At 43.4% G+C, this 21769-nt stretch overlaps 1 protein-coding gene across 2 annotated transcripts in view; it reads left to right on the top strand.

Annotated features, from left to right (window-relative positions):
• The window catches only part of LOC118384853 (retinoic acid receptor RXR-alpha-A-like), a 145812-nt gene that overhangs the window by 102403 nt on the left and 21640 nt on the right, over window positions 1-21769 (top strand). Inside the window, exons 5-8 of one of the 2 annotated variants that reach the window (XM_052521128.1) lie at window positions 4543-4699; window positions 5753-5932; window positions 9079-9263; window positions 21407-21536. In XM_052521128.1, coding sequence (XP_052377088.1) covers window positions 4543-4699; window positions 5753-5932; window positions 9079-9263; window positions 21407-21536 — 652 coding nt within the window. The remainder of the gene's footprint in view (window positions 1-4542; window positions 4700-5752; window positions 5933-9078; window positions 9264-21406; window positions 21537-21769) is intronic. The other variant, XM_052521129.1, reaches the window with a different exon arrangement.

Here is a 21769-nt window from a genome sequence, read left to right as displayed (position 1 = left end):
TGGAAACAGGATGCACCTGAGCTCAATTTCGAGTCTCATAGCAAAGGGTCTGAATGCTTATGTAAATAAGGTATTTATGTTTTTTATTTTTAATAAATTCGCAAACATTTCTAAAAAACATTTTTCACTTTGTCATTATGGGGTATTGTGTGTAGATTGCCAATTCACATGCGCATCAAGAGAACATCCCTGGTCATCCCTACTGCCTCTGATCTGGTGGACTCACTAAACACACATGCTTAATTTGTAAATGATGTCTGAGCGTTGGAGTGTGCTCTTGGCTTTCCGTAAATAAAATAAAAAACAAGAAAATTGTGGCATCTGGTTTGCTTAATATAAGGAATTTGTACTTTTAGTTTTGATACTTAAGTATATTTGAGCAATTACATTTACTTTTGATACCTAGGTATATTTAAAACCAAATACTTTTATACTTTTACTCAAGTAATATTTTACTGGGTGCCTTTCACTTTCGATTCATGTATCTTTACTTTTACACAAGTATGGCAATTGGGTACTTTTTCCACCACTGCAAATTTCAAATTTTAAATTGAATGTTGCATATGTAAAACATGGACATTTTCATAAATAAAAGCCATCGACAAACTGACACCATAAGACACAGAGAAGGGGTAATGTGTCAACATTCTGGACCTCGACTAACCTGTACCCTCGCACATTGACTCGGTACCGGTACCCCCTGTATATAGTCTCATTACTAACCTGTACCCTCGCACATTGACTCGGTACCGGTAACCCCTGTATATAGTCTCATTACTAACCTGTACCCTCGCACATTGACTCGGTACCGGTAACCCCTGCATATAGTCTCATTACTAACCTGTACCCTCGCACATTGACTCGGTACCGGTAACCCCTGCATATAGTCTCATTACTAACCTGTACCCTCGCAAATTGACTCGGTACCGGCACCCCCTGTATATAGTCTCATTACTAACCTGTACCCTCGCAAATTGACTCGGTACCGGCACCCCCTGTATATAGTCTCATTACTAACCTGTACCCTCGCAAATTGACTCGGTACCGGCAACCCCTATATATAGTCTCATTATTGTTATTTTATTGTGTTACTTTTTATTACATTTTTTACTTCAGTTTATTTAGTAAATATTTTCTTAACTCTATTTCTTGAACTGTATTGTTGGATAAGGGCTTGTAAGTAAGCATTTCACGGTAAGGTCTTCTTCGCCTGTTGTATTCAGCGCATGTGACAAATACAATTTCATTTGATGATCGTCCAGGGATTTTCCCCAGTCATGGTAGACTCCACATACACATCTCGCCTGGTTGTGCCCCCCTCTTGCATGTGTGTGGCGGTGGTGGTGGGGAGGGGGTTGTATTCTATTTCCAGACCCAGGACTGAGCCCCTTCAATCCCCCCACCATCCATGCACTGCCCTGAGAAAGAGAGAAGCACTGTGGAGTGCTCACAGTTGCATGTTCCTTGAGAAAATACTCAGTCTGTCATCAATTACTATTTTTTGACAGTCTATATGAATGCCCTGACAGTCTATATGAATGCCCTGACAGTCTATATGAATGCACTGCAGTCTGTATGAATGCACTGACAGTCTATATGAATGCACTGACAGTATATGAATGCCCTGACAGTCTATATGAGTGCACTGACAGTCTATATGAATGCACTGACAGTCTATATGAATGCACTGACAGTCTGTATGAATGCACTGACAGTCTATATGGATGCCCTGACTGTCTATATGAATGCACTGACAGTCTATATGAATGCACTGCAGTCTGTATGAATGCCCTGACAGTCTATATGAATGCACTGCAGTCTGTATGAATGCACTGACAGTCTATATGAATGCACTGACAGTCTATATGAATGCACTGACAGTCTATATGAATGCACTGACAGTCTATATGAATGCACTGACAGTCTATATGAATGCACTGACAGTCTATATGAATGCCCTGACAGTCTATATGAATGCACTGCAGTCTGTATGAATGCACTGACAGTCTATATGAATGCACTGACAGTCTATATGAATGCACGGACAGTCTATATGAATGCACTGCAGTCTATATGAATGCCCTGACAGTCTATATGAATGCACTGACAGTCTATATGAATGCACTGACAGTATATATGAATGCACTGACAGTCTATATGAATGCACTGACAGTATATGAATGCACTGACAGTCTATATGAATGCACTGCAGTCTGTATGAATGCACTGACAGTCTATATGAATGCACTGACAGTCTATATGAATGCACGGACAGTCTATATGAATGCACTGCAGTCTATATGAATGCCCTGACAGTCTATATGAATGCACTGACAGTCTATATGAATGCACTGACAGTATATGAATGCCCTGACAGTCTATATGAGTGCACTGACAGTCTATATGAATGCACTGCAGTCTGTATGAATGCACTGACAGTCTATATGAATGCACTGACAGTCTATATGAATGCACTGACAGTCTATATGAATGCCCTGACAGTCTATATGAATGCACTGACAGTCTGTATGAATGCACTGACAGTCTATATGAGTGCACTGACAGTCTGTATGAATGCACTGACAGTCTATATGAATGCACTGACAGTCTTTATACATTTTATTGCACCTTTATTTCATCAGGGAGTCATACTGAGACCAAGGTCTCTTTTACACACATCAATATAAATACCAAATGCAAGCAGAAAGAAAGAAAAACACTAGACACCAGAACATCACATTTTAGAACGTTTTGAAGATTGTTCCACAAATAAGGTGCAAGAAAACAAAAAGCTGATTTACCTAACTCAGTAGAGACCAAAGGAGTTTCTAGAGTTAACCATCCCCGAGACCAGGTGTGGTAACTTGTATGTCTAAAGGTTAGTAATGATGTTTGATAAAGTGGGACTTTTTGTAAAAGGACTTTATAAATGAAAACATAGCAATGTATCAACCTACGTGACATCGAAGAGGACCAACCAACTTTCTGGTAGAGAATCCAGTAATGATTACTAAAATTGTTGCCCGTCATAAAGCGCAGTGCTCTTTGATAAACTGCATCTGACAGCTTTAATGAAGTGGTAGCTGTTGTTAAAAGAAATACATCACTTGGTAATACTACAGTAACATGAACACTGTCATACTGTTTATATACTATTTGTTATTGGCTGTAGAATATATAGAGTTCTTAAATGTTTCCATGAAAAAAAACTACATTCAGTCCCTTTCATTTCCAGTTTTTCCAAAGTGAATTATTTGTACTTTTTGCTTCTATTTTGGTCATTTTGACATCATGGTTTTTAGAGCATACTGACATAGACATGGCTCTGTTTTTTTCCATAGCTGTACAAATGGTTGGCTAGCGAGCTAGTTCTGCCTATATCAATGAATTATTGTTGAGTGGTAATTGAGCTTCTTAGTAACTCCACTATAACAGCACAGCATAGTTGATTAGTGTCTCTTAGTTCTCCATGTGAACCTACACAGTTGGAGAGGGAGTTTTCACATAAACATTATTGAAGCTCAGTTTCACAGCAGAGCTGAGTGCACTGTAGGGATGGGTGATGGAACTTTTAATTCCGTACTTTTATTTCCATTAGTGATCTCTCACTTCACTTGCTACACATGGAGATATTTGCCCATTTGATTGGCCAACAAAAGCAACAAACTATAATCTTTGGTGAAGGCTATCTGTCTTTTTTGGGGGGTGGCACACCACATATAAACTACATTCAAGAGTTTATTGTTTTATTAAATTAAGAATTTCAAATGTCATGGTATGATCCTTGCGTGTAACAATGTCACATGGATATTTTAATTGAATTTAGAAGAAAAAAATTCATTGTTAAAATAGACATGTTTTTTTGCCGTAAATATCGAATACTCACACATGATCAACAACTAACGCACGTTTGGATATTGTAATATAATGTATAATGTAATGTAATGTAATGTAATATTGAAATAACCGTGCCCCTCCCTAATGCACTGGAGGAGAACCTTTCAAGTTCAAGAACACTCTCTTGCTAAAACAAACACTGGCCCTTTATTCTGCTGTACTGCTAAATGTTGCATTGAAGTTATGCTAGCGCTGAGCATGTGGAGGCTAGGGGAGTGGTTGAGAGCATGAATTAAACAACTCCTCCGGTTAAGTGGTGCAGGATCTAGCAGCGACAGGTTTTTAGATATGAAACACAGGCAAGGGAGTAGAGGGAGAAAGCCTGCTAGGCTGCTACTGGAAATACAGCCAAACTGTAGATAGCTGAAACTTCCCATTCAGCTCAGCTGCATGGATACATACTCAGCCATTCTGTTTTCTGTGTGCTGAGGTCTACTCTCCCTAGTCTATGCTTAATCTTGCTGTAATCATTATCTGTCTGAAAACAGAGCTGTCCCTGGATGAAGACATGAAATATCCACACTGCATCACATTGCCATTTCAGCTGTATAATCTGATGAAGTGTGTGCATGACCTTCTGAGTGTCAGTGTCAGAGTGGCGTTGTGACCTGTCTGTTCCTGTGTTTGTGTGTGTTGATGTTCCAGCTGAACTCCCAGATGAACTCCGTCAGCAGCTCGGAGGACATCAAACCCCCGCTGGGTCTCAACGGGGTGATGAAGGTGCCCGCCCAGCCCTCGCCGGGGTGCATGCCTCTCTCCCTCACCAAACACATCTGTGCCATCTGCGGAGACCGCTCCTCAGGTACAGTAGGTGCCCTAAGGTTACAGTGATACATGCACTCAAACACACACACACACACCACTGACACGTCTGTGTCATCTGTGGCGACTGCAATACCACCATGGTCATCACCATTTCACGTGAGTCCACACACACACACACACACACACACACACACACACACACACACACACACACACACACACACACACACGCACACGCACACGCACAGGATGTGGAGGAGGGAGAGGAAGTGTTTAATACACACACACACACACTGAAAGCCTGACTCACATACGCCGTAGATACTTAACACACCTCATACTTTCTCTTAGCTGGGTTAACGAGGAATGAAAGCAGCTGTGGTGTCTGCAGCACAGGGAGAGGAAGTGTTTTACTCTACTGCACTTTGCCTCATATCAGACAGGATGTGGAGGAGATGGTTAATATTTGACAGAATATCAGACAGGATGTGGAGGAGATGGTTAATATCAGACAGGATGTGGAGGAGATGGTTAATATCAGACAGAATATCAGACAGGATGTGGAGGAGATGGTTAATATCAGACAGAATATCAGACAGGATGTGGAGAAGGTTAATATGAGACAGAATATCAGACAGGATGAGGAGGAGAAGGTTAATATGAGACAGAATATCAGACAGGATGAGGAGGAGATGGTTAATATCAGACAGAATATCAGACAGGATGTGGAGGAGATGGTTAATATCAGACAGAATATCAGACAGGATGTGGAGGAGATTGTTAATATCAGACAGGATGTGGAGGAGAAGGTTAATATCAGACAGATATCAGACAGACGCTTAGAGGTTAGTGATCTTCATAAACGCTGTTCATCAGGACAGCACAATGTCATAACATAGTAACATACATTACGCTTATAGTCACCATTTTCACCCCTCTGTTATTGTCCAAACAGTATGTAATCAATATAATTTTTCCTTTATTATCCTCAATAAGAAACTGAGGATATGTGTGTGGGAAATGTGTCTTAAATGTCTAATAGCCACTCTCTATGTACTTTTTGAAGTTAAAACGACGTGTCTGTCCCCAGGTAAACATTATGGAGTGTACAGCTGTGAGGGCTGTAAAGGCTTCTTCAAGAGGACAGTGCGGAAGGACCTGACCTATACCTGCCGCGACAACAAGGACTGTCTGATCGACAAGCGCCAGCGCAACCGCTGCCAGTATTGTCGCTACCAGAAGTGTCTGGCCTGTGGAATGAAGAGAGAAGGTACAGCACATGCCGTTGAGGATAAAGGCCTTATTTATCCTCTCTCTCTGCCTGTCTGTACTATCTCTCCCTCTCTCTCTGCCTGTCTGTACTATCTCTCCCTCTCTCTCTCTGCCTGTCTGTACTATCTCTCCCTCTCTCTCTGTCTGTCTGTACTATCTCTCCCTCTTTCTCTGCCTGTCTGTACTATCTCTCCCTCTCTCTCTGCCTGTCTGTACTATCTCTCCGTCTCTCTCTCTGCCTGTCTGTACTATCTCTCCGTCTCTCTCTCTGCCTGTCTGTACTATCTCTCCGTCTCTCTCTCTGCCTGTCTGTACTATCTCTCCCTCTCTCTCTCTGCCTGTCTGTACTATCTCTCCCTCTCTCTCTGCCTGTCTGTACTATCTCTCCCTCTCTCTCTCTGCCTGTCTGTACTATCTCTCCCTCTCTCTCTGCCTGTCTGTACTATCTCTCCCTCTCTCTCTCTGCCTGTCTGTACTATCTCTCCCTCTCTCTCTCTGCCTGTCTGTACTATCTCTCCGTCTCTCTCTCTGCCTGTCTGTACTATCTCTCCCTCTCTCTCTCTGCCTGTCTGTACTATCTCTCCCTCTCTCTCTCTGCCTGTCTGTACTGTCTCTCCCTCTCTCTCCCTCTCTCTCTCTGCCTGTCCGTACTATCTCTCCCTCTCTCTCTGCCTGTCTGTACTATCTCTCCCTCTCTCTCCCTCTGACTGTCTGTACTATCTCTCCCTCTCTTTCTGCCTGTCTGTACTATCTCTCCCTCTCTCTCTGTATGTCTTTCTATCTCTCGCTCGCTCTCTCTCTGTCTTTCTATCTCTCCCTCTCTCTGTCTGTCTTTCTATCTCTCCTTCTCTCTGTCTTTCTCTCTCTCTCTCTCTCTGTCTGTCTTTATATCGATCTCTCTGTCTATCTTACTTTCTCTATCTCTCTCTCTATCCCTCTCTCTCACACACACACACGTGCGCACGCATGCACACACACACAGGATCACTTCAACCTTCCCTCTGTCAGGAATCATTCAGCTCCTCATGTAGAGAACTTGAAGTGTGTTGAGATCACTTGTGTGATAATGAGAGCTCAACTCATCTGCCTCTTCATTACTATAGAATGAGGAGCAGTAATTGCAGAGGACTCACATTGTGCATGTAGAATTACTGACTTCCTCAGAGGCGTTCAAGATTGAAATAAGCAGATAATGGAAAATGGAAGTCTTTATTACAGGTGATTCATATCAGGGCTCTTCAGTGATTGGTAGCCTTCATAGGCAGACCTATTCATGATGAATACTTTCTGATTTCACTTGAAGAGCAATGATTTACCACAAGAGAGGGAGAGCAGGTAGGAGAAGGAAGGGGGGAGGAGAGAGAAAATGGAAGAGTTTGTTTTAGCACTTCATAAGAGAGGAGGAAATTAGCACTCTTAGCACACTTGTTCACACTTCCTGTAGGAAGCAGAGAGTGGATGACACACTAGCTCTCTCCATCAGAACCGCGTCATCACTCTCTAAGGTGAACTATTGATCTAGAATACTGTTTTAACTCCTAAGTTCAGTCATGAAATATTATGGCTTTAGAGACAGAATGTGGTATTCCAGTTATTAAGGTGTATAATCTGAAGCACACAGTCCCCTTCCATATCAGAAATCACTTTATGTTATTCTAGGATCAGCTTTCCCTGTTCTGAATATGAACCACTGCACCAGGCAAGAACAATACAAAACTGATCCTAGACCAACATGCAGATGTTCAGCCCACCCTTAACCAATGGGTGTCAGACGCAGAACAAAACCAAAGCAAAGGAAAAGAGAAAACAAGAGAGTCTATAAGTAGATAAGAGCTTTTCTTTCTCGGCCCAATTTGTCTTGACCTCAGCATGCACCCCTCATCCCTCCCTCCCTACCCCCATTCACTCTTATTTATATCATCATAGGGCTCAACCTCCGTTCAAGGATATTATCATTTACTGCCTTTCACCTCACTCTGCTAGCCTAAGCCCCCCTGTACCCCGAGGCAGGGGGAGAACAAGGCAGTGGTAGTCCAAAAGGCTGAGCGAATCCACAGAAAAACAGGATTAAATGAATTGATGCTCTCCCAGTCAGGGGAAGGGGGAAATAAAGCTAACATGATTTCAGCCCTCCTCACCTCTCTCTGACTCCAGCACAACTATTCTACCCTTGGGCTGACCTCCACCGCCAGACAGCAGTTCCTCTAAAGTGGGGCCCCTCGTCCCCCCCTCCTCCTCCCCTCCTCTTCTCTCCCTGTCCTCCCCTTCCCAGAACCCCCACCCCTGTGATTCAGCACTTGGAATAGGAAGAAATAAGAAAGAAAATAAAGAATATGAAGTGTCTTCATTTGTGTGCATGTGTGTAGGTGTGTGTGTGTGCGTGTGTGTAGATGTGTGTGTGTGGGGGAGTGTTTAAGTTTAGTGGGAAGAGGAGAGGGAAGAAATGGGTTGAAACCCAGAGGCAGCGCATAGCAACCGCCTCCCCTTACGTTCTCATATGAACACACATATGCCTCTCTGGGTGGAGGTGCGGTTAGGGTTGCCTCGGCCACAGTGAGCCTCGGTGTCTGCTCAGCACATAAACCACTTCCTGTGTCTCCCTGCCAAGCCAATCACACAGCAGATCCAACAAGTTCCCGCTTTACACAGAGACTTAGTGATTATTTACTGGACAGACTAAAAACAACATTATTTTACACAAAGACCCCATTGATGTGTGTCTGTGCGCCAGTCAGTCTGTCAAAGCCATTCTGTCACAGTGTCTGTGGTAAACATGCAGGGCGTAAATGAGGACTCGTACCACATCCATTATTAATGTGTCAATATATGGTGGTCATGAAAGGAGCTTGTTGTTTGTTATTGTGCTCTACATTGAGACCGAGCAGGAGAGAGGGTCCTTGTATGAAGCGTTTGTATATGTTGTGTCCACACTCTACTGTATTTCCTGTCATGTCTCTATTCACGTGTCCTGTAATTATGGGGACTCACATATTTCAGTGTCGATCTGTTACATCGGTCTTTATATCAGACTTAATGTAATAATAATGATACACACGCACTATTTACATATGTACACACACACACACACACACAAACACCGCACACACTAGACAACACCGCAGCAGCAGTAGTGACCGGAACCAGTTTTGTTACACACAGCCGTCCAGGAGGAGCGCCAGCGGGCCAAAGAGCGCAGCGAGAACGAGGTGGAGTCCACCAGTGGCGTCAACGAGGACATGCCCGTGGAGAAGGTCCTGGAGGCCGAGCTCGCTGTGGAACCCAAGACAGAGACCTACACCGAGACCAACCTGGGCATGCCATCCAACTCGGTGAGTCACTACACCGTATGCACTGTTCACCCTGTACTCTGTCCTGAAGAGCAGGAGCCGTTTACACACATACACACATACAGGGCATTCGGAAAGTATTCAGACCGCTTGACTTTTTCCACATTTTGTTACATTACAGCCTTGTTCTATAATGGATTACATTTAAAAAATCTCCCCTCAATCAACACACAATACCCCATAATGAAAAAGTGAAAACAGGTTCTTAGAAGTATTCAGATCCTTTGATATGAACCGTGAAATTGAGCTCAGGTGCTTCCTGTTTCCATTGATCATCCCTCAGGTGTTTCTACAACTTGATTGGAGTCCACCTGTGATAAATTCAATTGATTGGACATGATTTGGAAAGGCATACATCTGTCTATATAAGGTCCCACAGTTGACAGTGCACGTCAGAGCAAAAAGCAACTCCGGGGTCGAAGGAATTGTCCGTAGAGCGCCGAGACGGGATTGTGTCGAGGTACAGATCTGGGGAATGGTAACAAAACATTTCTGCAGCATTGAAGATCCCCAAGAACACAGTTTCCTCCATCATTCTTAAATGGAAGAAGTTCGGAACCACCAAGACTCTTCCGAGAGCTGGCCGCCCAACCAAACTGGGCTATCGAGGGAGAGGAGCCTTGGTCAGGGAGGTGACCAAGAACCAGATGGTCACGCTGACAGAGCTCTAGAGTTCCTCTGTGGAGATGGGAGAACCTTCCAGAAGGACAACCATCTCTGCAGCACTCCACCAATCAGGCCTTTATGGTAGAGTGGGCAGACGGAAGCGACTCCTCAGTAAAAGCCACATGACAGCTCGCTTGGAGTTTGCCAAAAGGCAGCTAAAGACTCTCTGACAATGAGAAACAAGAACCTCTGGTCTGATGAAACCGAGATTGAACTCTTTGGCTTGAATGCCAAGCGTCACGTCTGGAGGAAACCTGGCACAATCTCTATGATGAAGCATGGTGGTGGCAGCATCATGCTGTGGGGATGTTTTTCAGCGGCATGGACTGGGAGACTAGTCAGGATCGAGGGAAAGATGAACGGAGCAAAGTACTTAGAGATCCTTGATGAAAACCTGCTCCAGAGCGCTCAGGACCTCAGACTGGGGTGAAGGTCCACCTTCCAACAGGACAATGACCCTAAGCACACAGCCAAGACAACACAGGAGTGGCTTCGGGACGTCTCTGAATGTCTTTCAGTGGCCCGGCCAGAGCCCGGACTTGAACCCGATCAAACATCTCTGGAAAGACCTGAAAATAGCTGTGCAGCAACGCTCCCCATCCAACCTGACAGAGCTTGAAAGGATCTGCAGAGAAGAATGGGAGAAACTCCCCAAATACAGGTGTGCCGAGCTTGTAGCGTCATATCCAACAAGACTCGAGACTGCAATATCTGCCAAAAGTACTTCAACAAAGTGCTGAGTAAAGGGTCTGAATACTTATGTATGTGATATTTCCATTTGATTTCATTTTATTTTTCAAAAATGTCTAAAAATGTGTTTTTGCTTTGTCATCATGGGGTATTGTGTGTAGATTGAAGAGGGGAAAAAAACTATTGAATCCATTTTACAATAATGAAATGTGGAAAAAGGCAAGGGGTCTGAATACTGTCCGAATGCACTGTATATGTACAATGACACCAACACACTTATCCACATATGCACATGCACATACACACTCACTCTCCATTTTCTAAAATGTTCCCTCGGTATGAAACAGGTTCCTCAGCCTCTGACGTGTGTCGTTGCAGTAATGGCCATTATTAACATGTAATCAGTGTTATCACAACAATTTGCCACACCATTACAGTTCAACTATGCTGCAATCTGACAATCTTCATTATCCTCTCTGGAGCGGGACTCCCCAGGGTATCGCTTGATTGACAGGGAGTAGCCATTAGCCAACATGAGGATGAGGAACAAATCACATCAAATCAAATAGTATTTGTCACAGTCGCCGAATACAGCAGGTGTAGACCTTACCGTGAAATGCTTACTTCACAAGGCCGCAGGAAATAAGCTTTAAAATATCTAAATAATTCTCTGCCTCAAGAAAAATGTGTAGAATTGTGGGAAATTACCTATAAAACTGCAAAATGTTCTTTCCGCCAACAAGAGGGGTATAAACAGTTTGGGGTCACATGGGTTGTGAGGTGGGGGTTTGTTACTACGCCGATAAATGACGATATCCATCTGGACCTTTGCCATTTAGGAAATTTGTGTGACCAGACCTTCTCAAATAGTACTTGAGTACGAGACTATGTCTGGCTCAACCGTGAATAAGACAACAGACGAAGGAATTAACATGGTCCACACACACCCGCACAGTCGTGGAGAGGGCACTGTAGCGTCTCTTCCCCCTCAGGAGAATGAAAAGATTTTGCATGGGCCCTCAGATCCTCAAAAAGTTCTACAGCTGTACCATCGAGAGCATCTTAACTAGCTGCATCACGCTTGGTATAGTGAATGCACGTCACTTGTTCTTGACCACAAAATGTTACAGAAGGTGGTGTGGACAGACCAGTACATGACTGGTGCCGAGCTCCCTGCCATCCAGGACCTCTATATCAGGCGGTGTCAGAGGAAGGCACGAAAAATTGCCAAAGACTCCAGCTAACCTAGCCATAGACTGTTCACTCTGCTACTCTTGGACCAACAGGCTCCGAGACAGCTTCTACCCGCAAGCCATACGTAAGACTGCTAAATAGCCAGACTGCTGAATAGTAAATTAATGGTACCCAAACAATCTGCACTGACTCTATGTACACTAGACTACATATACACACACCATATAAACACTCACTCATACACACAACATTAACACTCCCACAGAAAACCAACACACATTCATATACACTACTTATGCACATACACACATAACACACACACGCATACCGACACAACACAAACACACGTACATACATACGCATTACGCGCACACGCACACACACACACACACACACACACACACACACACACACACACACACACACACACACACACACACACACACACACACACACACACACACACACACACGTATTATTATCTATCCTGATGCCTAGTCACTTTACCCTGCCTTCACGTATCTACCTCAAATACCTCGTGTAAGTACAGTGTATTCGGAAAGTATTCAAACCCCTTGACTTTTTCCACATTTTGTTACCTTACAGCCTTATTCTATAGTGTATTTAAATGTTTTTTTCTCTTCGTCAATCTATACACAATACCTCATGATGATAAAGGAAAAACAGGTTTTTAGAAATTTTAGCAAATATAACTGAAATATCACATTTACATAAGTATTCAGACCCTTTACTCAGTACTTTGTTGAAGCACCTTTGGCAGCGAGTACAGCCTCTTCTTGGGTATGACGCTACAAGCTTGGCACACCTGTATTTGGGGAGTTTCTCCCATTCTTCTCTGCAGATCCTCTCACGCTCTGTCAGGTTGGATGGGGAGCGTCTCTGCACAGCTATTTCAGGTTTCCCATATACGTTTGATTGGGTTCAATACAGGGCTATGGCTGGACCACTCAAGGACATTCAGAGACGTGTCCCGAAGCCACTCCTGCGTTGTCTTGGCTGTGTGCTTAGGGTCATTGTTCTGTTGGAAGGTGAATTTTCGCCCCAGTCTGAGATCCTGTGTGCTCTGGGGCAAGTTTTTATCTCTCTGTAATTTGCTCCATTCATCTTTCCCTCAGTCCTGACTAGTCTCCCAGTCCCTGCCATTGAAAAACAGCCCCAAAGCATGGTGCTACCACCACTATTCTTCATCATAGGGATGGTGCCAGGTTTCCTCCAGACATGATGATTGGCATTCAGGCCAAAGAGTTCAATCTCGGTTTCATCAGACCAGAGAATCTTGTTCCTCATGGTCTGAGAGTCCTTTAGGTGCCTTTTGGAAAACTTCAAGTGGGCTTTCATGTACCTTACTAAGGAGTGGATTCCATCTGGCCACTCTACCATAAAGGTCTGATTGGTGGGGTGCAGCAGAGATGGTTGTCCTTCTGGAAGGTTCTCCCATCTTCACAGAGGAACTCTGGAGCTCTTTCAGAGTGACCATCGGGTTCTTGGTCACCTCCCTGATCAAGGCCTTTCTCCACCGACTGCTAAGTTTGGCCGGGCAGCCAGCTTTATTAAAAGTCTTGTTGCTTCCAAACTTCTTCCATTTAGGAATGATGGAGGCCACTGTATTGCTGGGGACCTTCAGTGCTGCAGAAATTTTTTGGTACCTACCAGATCTGTGCCTCGACTCAATCTTGGCTCGGAGCTCTACGGACAATTCCTTCAACCTCATGGGTTGGTCTTTGCTCTGTGGGACTTTATATAGACAGCTGTGTGCCTTTCCAAATCATGTCCAATCAATTGAATTTACCACAGGTGGACTCCAATCAACTTGTGGAAACAACTCACGGATGATCAATGGAAGCAGGATGCACCTGAGCTCAATTTCAAGTCCCACAGCAAAGGGTTTGAATTCTTATGTAAATAAGGTATTTATGTTTTTTATCGTTAATAAATTAGCAAAAACTTCTAAAAACCTGTTTTCGCTTTGTCATTTGTGTAGACTGTTTTGAGGAAAATGTTTTATTTAATCCATTTTAGAATAAGGCTGTAACGTAACAAAATGTGGAAAAAGTCAAGTCTGAATTCTTTCCAAATGCACTGTATCTACCTCAAATACCTCACACCTTTGCCCATTGCTCTGGTACTGGTACTCCCTTTATATTGCTCCACTCTTGTGTTACTGTTTTTATTTGTTAACTTTTGGGAAGGCCTCGTAAGCAAGCATTTCACGGTGAATTCTACACCAGTTGTATGTGATTTGATCATCTAATCTAAGGAAGGTTTTACCGACAGCATCTCACCAACCTCTGGTTTCTCAGGAATCCTACTGGAACAACAGACACAGAGTAGTTGTGTAGGAGAGGGAAGGAGGGAGCGAGGGACAGAGGGAGGAGGGAGGGAGTGCTTCTTCTGGGACTCGTCTGTTCTGGGGGGGGAAGTGTCCTGTGAAGTGAAGGTAGAACTCTGAAGGCTGTTATGTGAGTAAATGGAAGCTGTTTTTGGGTAGATGGAAATGTACGTGATGAGCGTTGACATTTGGGAGGAGAGGGAAAGGAGAGGGGAGGGGCTGGCAGCTCTCTGACACACTAAATCACTCTGTGTGTGTGTGTCTGTCTGGGCTTCGCCTTGCCGTAACTGCTCTGCTCTACATCTCACCGCTGGGGCTCTGACACCAACAGGGGGTGCCCCGCAGGAGATAGAGGAGGATATCGATCTTTTCTAGAAATCTAGCTTTGATAAAGGCAGAGAAATACCACTTGTATTGGTCATTTTTGAGTAATTCTTGGTAATTTCTAGTGGATCCATATTTGTAGGTTTTTGTTTATTTCTTGCAATGGTTTAAGGTAATGATTGTAATGGGGAGGTGTAGTTCAATAGGCCATGTAGATTGGGTAATGTGGGACATTTTTATTCATCTAATTTGCCCTAGCTAAAGACAACTGCTGAGACACCTCCTAGTTCCCCTTCTACTTATATTTCAATTGACACTGAAAACGATCCTCATAATCATATGAAAATTTAGGAGTAGTGATGCATCTATATGATTTTTTGGGGCCGATAACGGTTTTCGATATCCTTTTAAGCGTTCTAGTACAGTTAAATAGTTAACACACACACATGAACGCAGTGGCCTAAGGCACTGCATCTCAGTGCAAGAGGCGTCACTACAGTCCCTGGTTCGAATCCAAGCTGTATCACATCCGGCCGTGATTGGGAGTCCCATAGGGTGGCGCACAATTGTCGCAGCGTCGTCCGGGCCGTCATTGTAAATAAGAATTTGTTCTTAACTGACTTGCCTAGTTAAATATAAGGTTACACTCACACACACACCACACTGACCAAAAAGTTATTTTGTTGGCATTTACGTATGTCCCCATTACCAGTAAAACATAATCAAAACATATTTATTTGACTTACTTGCTGTGCTGTTTCGTGGTTCATTTGTTCAGTCGTTTCACTCTCAACCAGGATTTCTATGTAACAACGTTTGGGTCTTTGCGTGTCAAAAATGATACATGTCAAATAACACTATTTGACATGTCAAATAACACGACATCTGCTTTAGTAGCTATAGTTAGCTAGCTAACTATATAGCTAGGTGTCATCATCTAAAATAACCCTAATTTGTAAGACAGTTCTTATTTGATTAATGGTGGTCGGACCCATCTATGTGAAGCTAGCCACAATAAGGATTAGCCACAATAGTGGACTTTGCACTTAGCCTTCAAAGTAAAATTATTGCATAATTATACTATTTGTATTAATGTGCCTCACTGTCAAAGACATACTTTTATTTTGAAGGCAAACTGCAAATTACACAATTGTGCATAATCCCTATTGTGGCTAGCTTCACAACACATAACCCGGCCCGGTCGAGCCTCACTAGCCAGATGAAGCTAGCTGGCTGCATATTACGTTAGCTTTGGGCAACAGGGTTAAGTAGCTGGCTAGCTATTTATTTTCATGAACTGAAGTTCAATTTCAATAGGCGAACAATAAGTAGCTACCTAGCTAATACTTACAAGGATTCCTAAATCAATGGTAAGAATAATGAAAATGACTGCAGTTTCTACTGGTCATTGTTTTTAGGCTGGTTGTATTGGTACTAGCTACCCCAGAAGTTGCGGTCCAACAAATGATGCTTTATTACCAACGCGGTATTGTGAACACATCGTTTGTGGATGGTGTTTGCAGACTTTTCTGTACAGCTTTGACAGTGCTACTGTATCTTTTTTGACACGCAAAGACCCAAACGGTGTTCCATAGTATGTATGTTGTGAAACTAATATTAGTGACGCTATTACTGTGTAACTCCGGTAGGGCAACGTCTGAAAAATAGTGCACTTGGTTGTGTGTACTTGTGCTCGACCAGTCAGTAAAAGCCAACATCACCCATGACAGGGAACAGTTGACTGTCAAGGTCAATGAATTCCATTATCTTGGCTTTCATGGATTTCGCCTTTGAGTTGTCTCGCTGAAATGTTCTTACTCTTTCAAAGGAATGCTGGACTTGTTCACTGCTCGATCCACTACAGCAGACATTGTGGGCTAGGTTAGGAATGCTGTGTTGCACGTGTAGCGCAACATTTTACGTGGCGTTATTACATCAAGTATCTATGTCATATAGGTATGCACGGTAGCTTTGACATCGGTAACTTTAACATCGGTGTTAAACTAGACATCGGCCAATACTTATGTTGGCATTTTTAGCTAATATCGTCCGATTCCGATATGTTCACCGATATATCGTGCATCCATAGTTAGGAGTGGATTAAACAAGGGTAGAGAGGCACAGTCAGTGTTGGAATGTGTCCCCGTGCGCTGTTCCCTTGGCAGGCAGTCCCAGTATATTAGGATCCCCTCTGCCCCGTGTGTTAGTGAATCCCTGGGCCAGGGCCCGTGAATGCACACCATGAATGGGGACTGCCACTGTCTAATGACCGGGGTTTGGCGAAGCTGAATAAAGTGTGTTTATCTCATGGTGACCTAGAACCGGAGTTAAACAGGCATTAGTAACATGCCTCCAGTCAGACAAGCCAGGGCCTTCTCTTCAAGGAGGGAGGGATGGGGAGGAGTGGGGTAACACGACATTCTGGGGATTTTTCCCTACCTCTGTCTGGCTCTTTCTCACTATCCCTCTCTCTTTCGCTATGGATTTTTCTCATTCTGTCTGTGTATAATCCAACCTTGTGTGCTGTTTGAATCTGTCAAGTTGTATAATTCTTTGTCTCTCTCTTTCTCTGCTGTGTCTTTGTAAACAGAGAGGTAGGCTAATGTTGTTCAGAGCATACTTGGTTGAGGATACTCTGAATACTCTTCTTCAACAAACAGCCCATCATGAGATCTTTACTCTCAACTCACAATTTTGTTGGAAATTTGGATTATGGTCAAATCATCTATTGACTACCACATTTCTCTTTGTTGTCACGCAACTGTAGTGGGGTTTAAGCAGAATATGAAAAATGTAAAAGCCAGTCTCTGATCTCTCCCCTCCACAAGTGATCAAAATTTAATAGGACGATATGCAAGCCAGGCATTTCTGTGAGAGGAGAGGCTGAGATGGATATTGGCGGTGAATAATGCACACCAAAGCCTTCAATTCAGTCTGGAACAAAAAACACTCATGTTTGCGTCAAGCATTAAGAGGTGTCCTCAAAGCGTCTCTCATAAGCCCAAACGCTCACAGTCCCTTTCCATATCTCTCTATCTCTTTCTCAGGGGAGGGTTACATCTCTCCTCTGGGGAGGGTTACGTCTATTTCAGAAAATGATCAGCTGGCCCCCTATCCTCCAGAGCGAAGGATGTTCACAGAAAAGGAATGTAAAAGAGTTTCTCTCACAGACAGCGATGGGTTCTGTAAGGTCACAGCGGTCCCTCTTGGCCTAGGCCCGAATTCACAATATCTTCTTAAGAAGAAACGTATACTTAAGTGCCATTTTTTCCTTAACTTCATACTTAAAAATACATGAATGAAAAGTTGCTATTCCTCAATAAAGTTCTTAAACTCGAGGCAGAGAGAAAAAAAAGTTAATGAAAGCAATTGAACATGTTTAATTCACTCACAAACTTAATCTTACATTTTCAGTATTGATTGTTTTAAATCCAATTTAAAAAATGGACCAGTCATCTCAGTAAAAATATGCTATTATGATTGTCCTTGCTAGCTAGATAGCTAGCTAGCTCGGTTGCCTAGCGACAATCATCTTAAGAAGATAGTTAAGAAGTTCATCATTTTAAATAAGAATTTGTCCTTAACTGACTTGCCCAGTTAAATAAAGGTTAAATAAAAATACAATTATTCTTCCAGACCTCGGAAGGCATTGTGGTCTCTTCCACTGTGACACCCCGTAACATCCTCTGTGACTGGTGTCTTCTCACTCACCTACTGTGAGATAATATGTGCTCATGGCGGCAGTGTGGTCTATGTTCTCTCCTGTCATCTTCATGGTGTATACAGTGAGAAACGAGGTCAGTGTAAACACGGCTAAGAGAGCCATGCAATATTCATGAGCCTTCGCCGTGTTTAACGAGAACTCTGGGAGTTGTATTCTTTTGAGAGGCCTCGACAGAGACACAAAATACAGCCCCTTTTGTTTTGTTTTGTTTGGGCTGCGGCTGCCTTTGGAATGAATTAGCGGATTTGTTTATGTGTTTGAAGGAGAAATACAGGCGGAAAAACTGTCGCGCTGAGCCGTGCGGTGCACAACGACTCCCACAGAGATCAGATGCTTCAATATTTATAAGATGCTTTTTTTTTCTCCTCCCAAAGACAAACTACTTTCAGTTTTCAAAACAGTGCTGGCTTTGTGTCTGGTTAACTGTTTCATACTGTTTCATATTTCAAGCGGTCGTGTCTGATTCTCGGCAGTCAGTGAGAGTTTCACACTATAGGGAGGGAGGAAGGAAGGGGGGATGGAGTGTGGAGTCTTAGGCCTGAGCATTAGAAGTAGAGGAAGAATGGAAGGAAGAGGAGGTGCAATTCATTTTTCTCATCTTACTCTAATCTTCTCCAGAGAGCTACAGTTGTAGTTGAGATCTTCGGAGCTTTCAGCATTGATCTGTGGGATTTGGTGAGAGAGAGAAGTTGGGGAGCGAGAGAAGATACCTTTTGTTATTGATAACATTGATGGGGACATTTTTTTCTCTCCACTGGATATGTTAGAACGTTAGAAGTGCTTGCCTCCTTCACTAACCACGGTTTCCTCCTGGGTTGAGTGAGGTCTCGAGTGAGGCCTTCAGTTTGATGGCTTCTAAAACTTGAGGTTTCTTTGCTCTTGTCCATTCACATCCATATTTCCATCCACCATACACTCTCTCTCTCTCTCTCTCTCTCTCTCTCTCTCTCTCTCTCTCTCTCTCTCTCTCTCTCTCTCTCTGCTCTCTTTCTCTCTTCTCTCTCTCCCTCTCTTTCTCTCCCCCTCCCTCTCTCTCTCTCTCTCTCTCTCTCTCTCTCTCTCTCTCTCTCTCTCTCTCTCTCTCTCTCTCTCTCTCTCTCTCTCTCTCTCTCTCTCTCTCTCTCTCAGTTATTTTCCTCTACCTTTCAGATCTCTCCTTTTCATGTTGTCCTCTGCTAACTTTTCGTCCATATACTTAACTTGACCTTTTTCATCCAGACTTTACTCTGTCTGAATCAGGATTATAAGCCAGGTGGTGAGTGAGAATACAGTCTCACTAGTCCATATAATTCCAGAGACTATAACTTGTTTAGCTTTCTTGAAAGCTATTTCTTAAAGGGCAATTCTGCCACTTTTCAACCTCATATTCAATATCTCCAGCACCAAACCAGTGTCTACATATGTGAAAATGGTGTGTTTCAATGATTTATGGTTAAAATTATCAGAAGAAAGGTCATAAAAAGAGGTTAGGATTAAAAGCAAAAAAACTTAGATTTTCAAAAACTGCAACGAGTTTTTAAAATGTTTTAACTTTTGAAGATGTCATCGGGTAGTTCTTTTTTTTCTACAAAACATAGAAATGCACTGTAGACATTGCTATTCTGCTGGAGATAGAGAGTAAGGTAGTAAGGTTTTACTGCTGCTTCTCTGCAGGTATTTCCTCCTCAGGCTGGGACAGAATCATTGTTTGTTTTGCCTTCCTGCTCGCTCCTCCTCGGAGGTGATCATTCACAAGGCAGGGGTGTGTGTGTGGGGTCTTGGCTCAGCGGATCAGGCCCTGTGCTGCTCTCTCATCCGGTGGTGCACTGCTGTGACTGGACACATACTGTATGCAGCAAAAATGAACATGCACACAGTGTGTTCGCATAATACACACTCAACCACACACGTCACAATTTATAAAACGGGGGGGGGGGTCTAATCCTGAATGCTGATTGGTTAAATCAAATCAAATTTATTTATATAGCCCTTCTTACATCAGCTGATATCTCAAAGTGCTGTATAGAAACCCAGCCTAAAACCCCAAACAGCAAGCAATGCAGGTGTAGAAGCACGGTGGCTAGGAAAAACTCTCTGGAAAGGCCAGAACCTAGGAAGAAACCTAAAGAGGAACCAGGCTATGAGGGGTGGCCAGTCCTCTTCTGGCTGTGCCAGGTGGAGATTATAACAGAAGATGTTCAAATGTTCATAAATGACCAGCATGGTCAAATAATAATAATCACAGTAGTTGTCGAGGATGCAGCAAGTCAGCACCTCAGGAGTAAATGTCAGTTGGCTTTTCATAGCCGATCATTAAGAGTATCTCTACCGCTCCTGCTGTCTCTAGAGAGTTGAAAACAGCAGGTCTGGAACAGGTAGCACGTCCGGTGAACAGGTCAGGGTTCCATAGCCACAGGCAGAACAGTTGAAACTGGAGCAGCAGCATGGCCAGGTGGACTGGGGACAGCAAGGAGTCATCGTGCCAGGTAGTCCTGAGGCATGGTCCTAGGGCTCAGGTCCTCCGAGAGAGAGAAAGAAAGAGAGAAAGAGAGAATTAGAGAGAGCATACTTAAATTCACACAGGACAACAGATAAGACAGGAGAAGTACTCCAGATATAACAAACTGACCCTAGCCCACTGACACATAAACTACTGCAGCATAAATACTGGAGGCTGAGACAGGAGGGGTCAGGAGACACTGTGGCCCCATCCGATGGACATTGTTAAAACTGCATTCCAGCTGAGGTCTATTCCACAAGTTACCACTGGCTAAATCTATGATGTTAAAATGCCTATTTACTCTGTTCCATATGACTCTGCAATCTACTGTCTCATCAGCCCAGCCAGGCAATGTATTAACTTGATCTCCACTATAAAAAGCATCTAGACATTATCTCACATTTCTTTTAGACTAACATTTAGTTGTCAACAGCAGAGATTTGTATAAATATTGCTGTCTGTCTCTCCGACATTTGGAACATTGTTTGGAACAATATTCTAATTAAATCTGGTAACCTGTTGTATAAAAGTGATAATGCCCTCAAAGCCCGTGTTTGGAGGATATATTGGCACGGTTTGCAACATGCGTGCCAATATATCGTCCAAACATGGACTTTGAGGGCATTATCACTTAAGTATCTTTCAACCTTTGCTAAATGTATTTGTGACAGCAAGCCTTCCCATGTGTCTCTCTCCAGCCCAACGACCCGGTGACTAACATCTGCCAAGCAGCCGACAAGCAGCTCTTTACACTGGTGGAGTGGGCCAAGAGGATCCCCCACTTCTCTGAGCTGCCCCTGGACGACCAGGTCATCCTCCTACGAGCAGGTGAGTTCAACATGATCAGGTCATGAACATTCATCAGACCACATCAGCATCCCCATGGGCAGGTCACTGCAGCATTATGGGCTTTGTAGGCTATTTGTAGGTCAAGAGCAGTCAATCTCATAGAATGAATCATCTGTCATATTCTTTATTTATGCTATCATCATTTGTGAATTTTTTAAAAGTATTTTCCCTATATGTTGCCCTTGCTGATCGCTTGTCGCTCCTTATACGAC

The sequence above is a fragment of the Oncorhynchus keta genome, chromosome 6, assembly GCF_023373465.1.
Source record: "Oncorhynchus keta strain PuntledgeMale-10-30-2019 chromosome 6, Oket_V2, whole genome shotgun sequence".
Lineage (NCBI taxonomy): Eukaryota > Metazoa > Chordata > Actinopteri > Salmoniformes > Salmonidae > Oncorhynchus > Oncorhynchus keta.
Note: the sequence above shows the minus strand (reverse complement) of the source record. Positions and strands in the feature narration are given on the sequence as shown.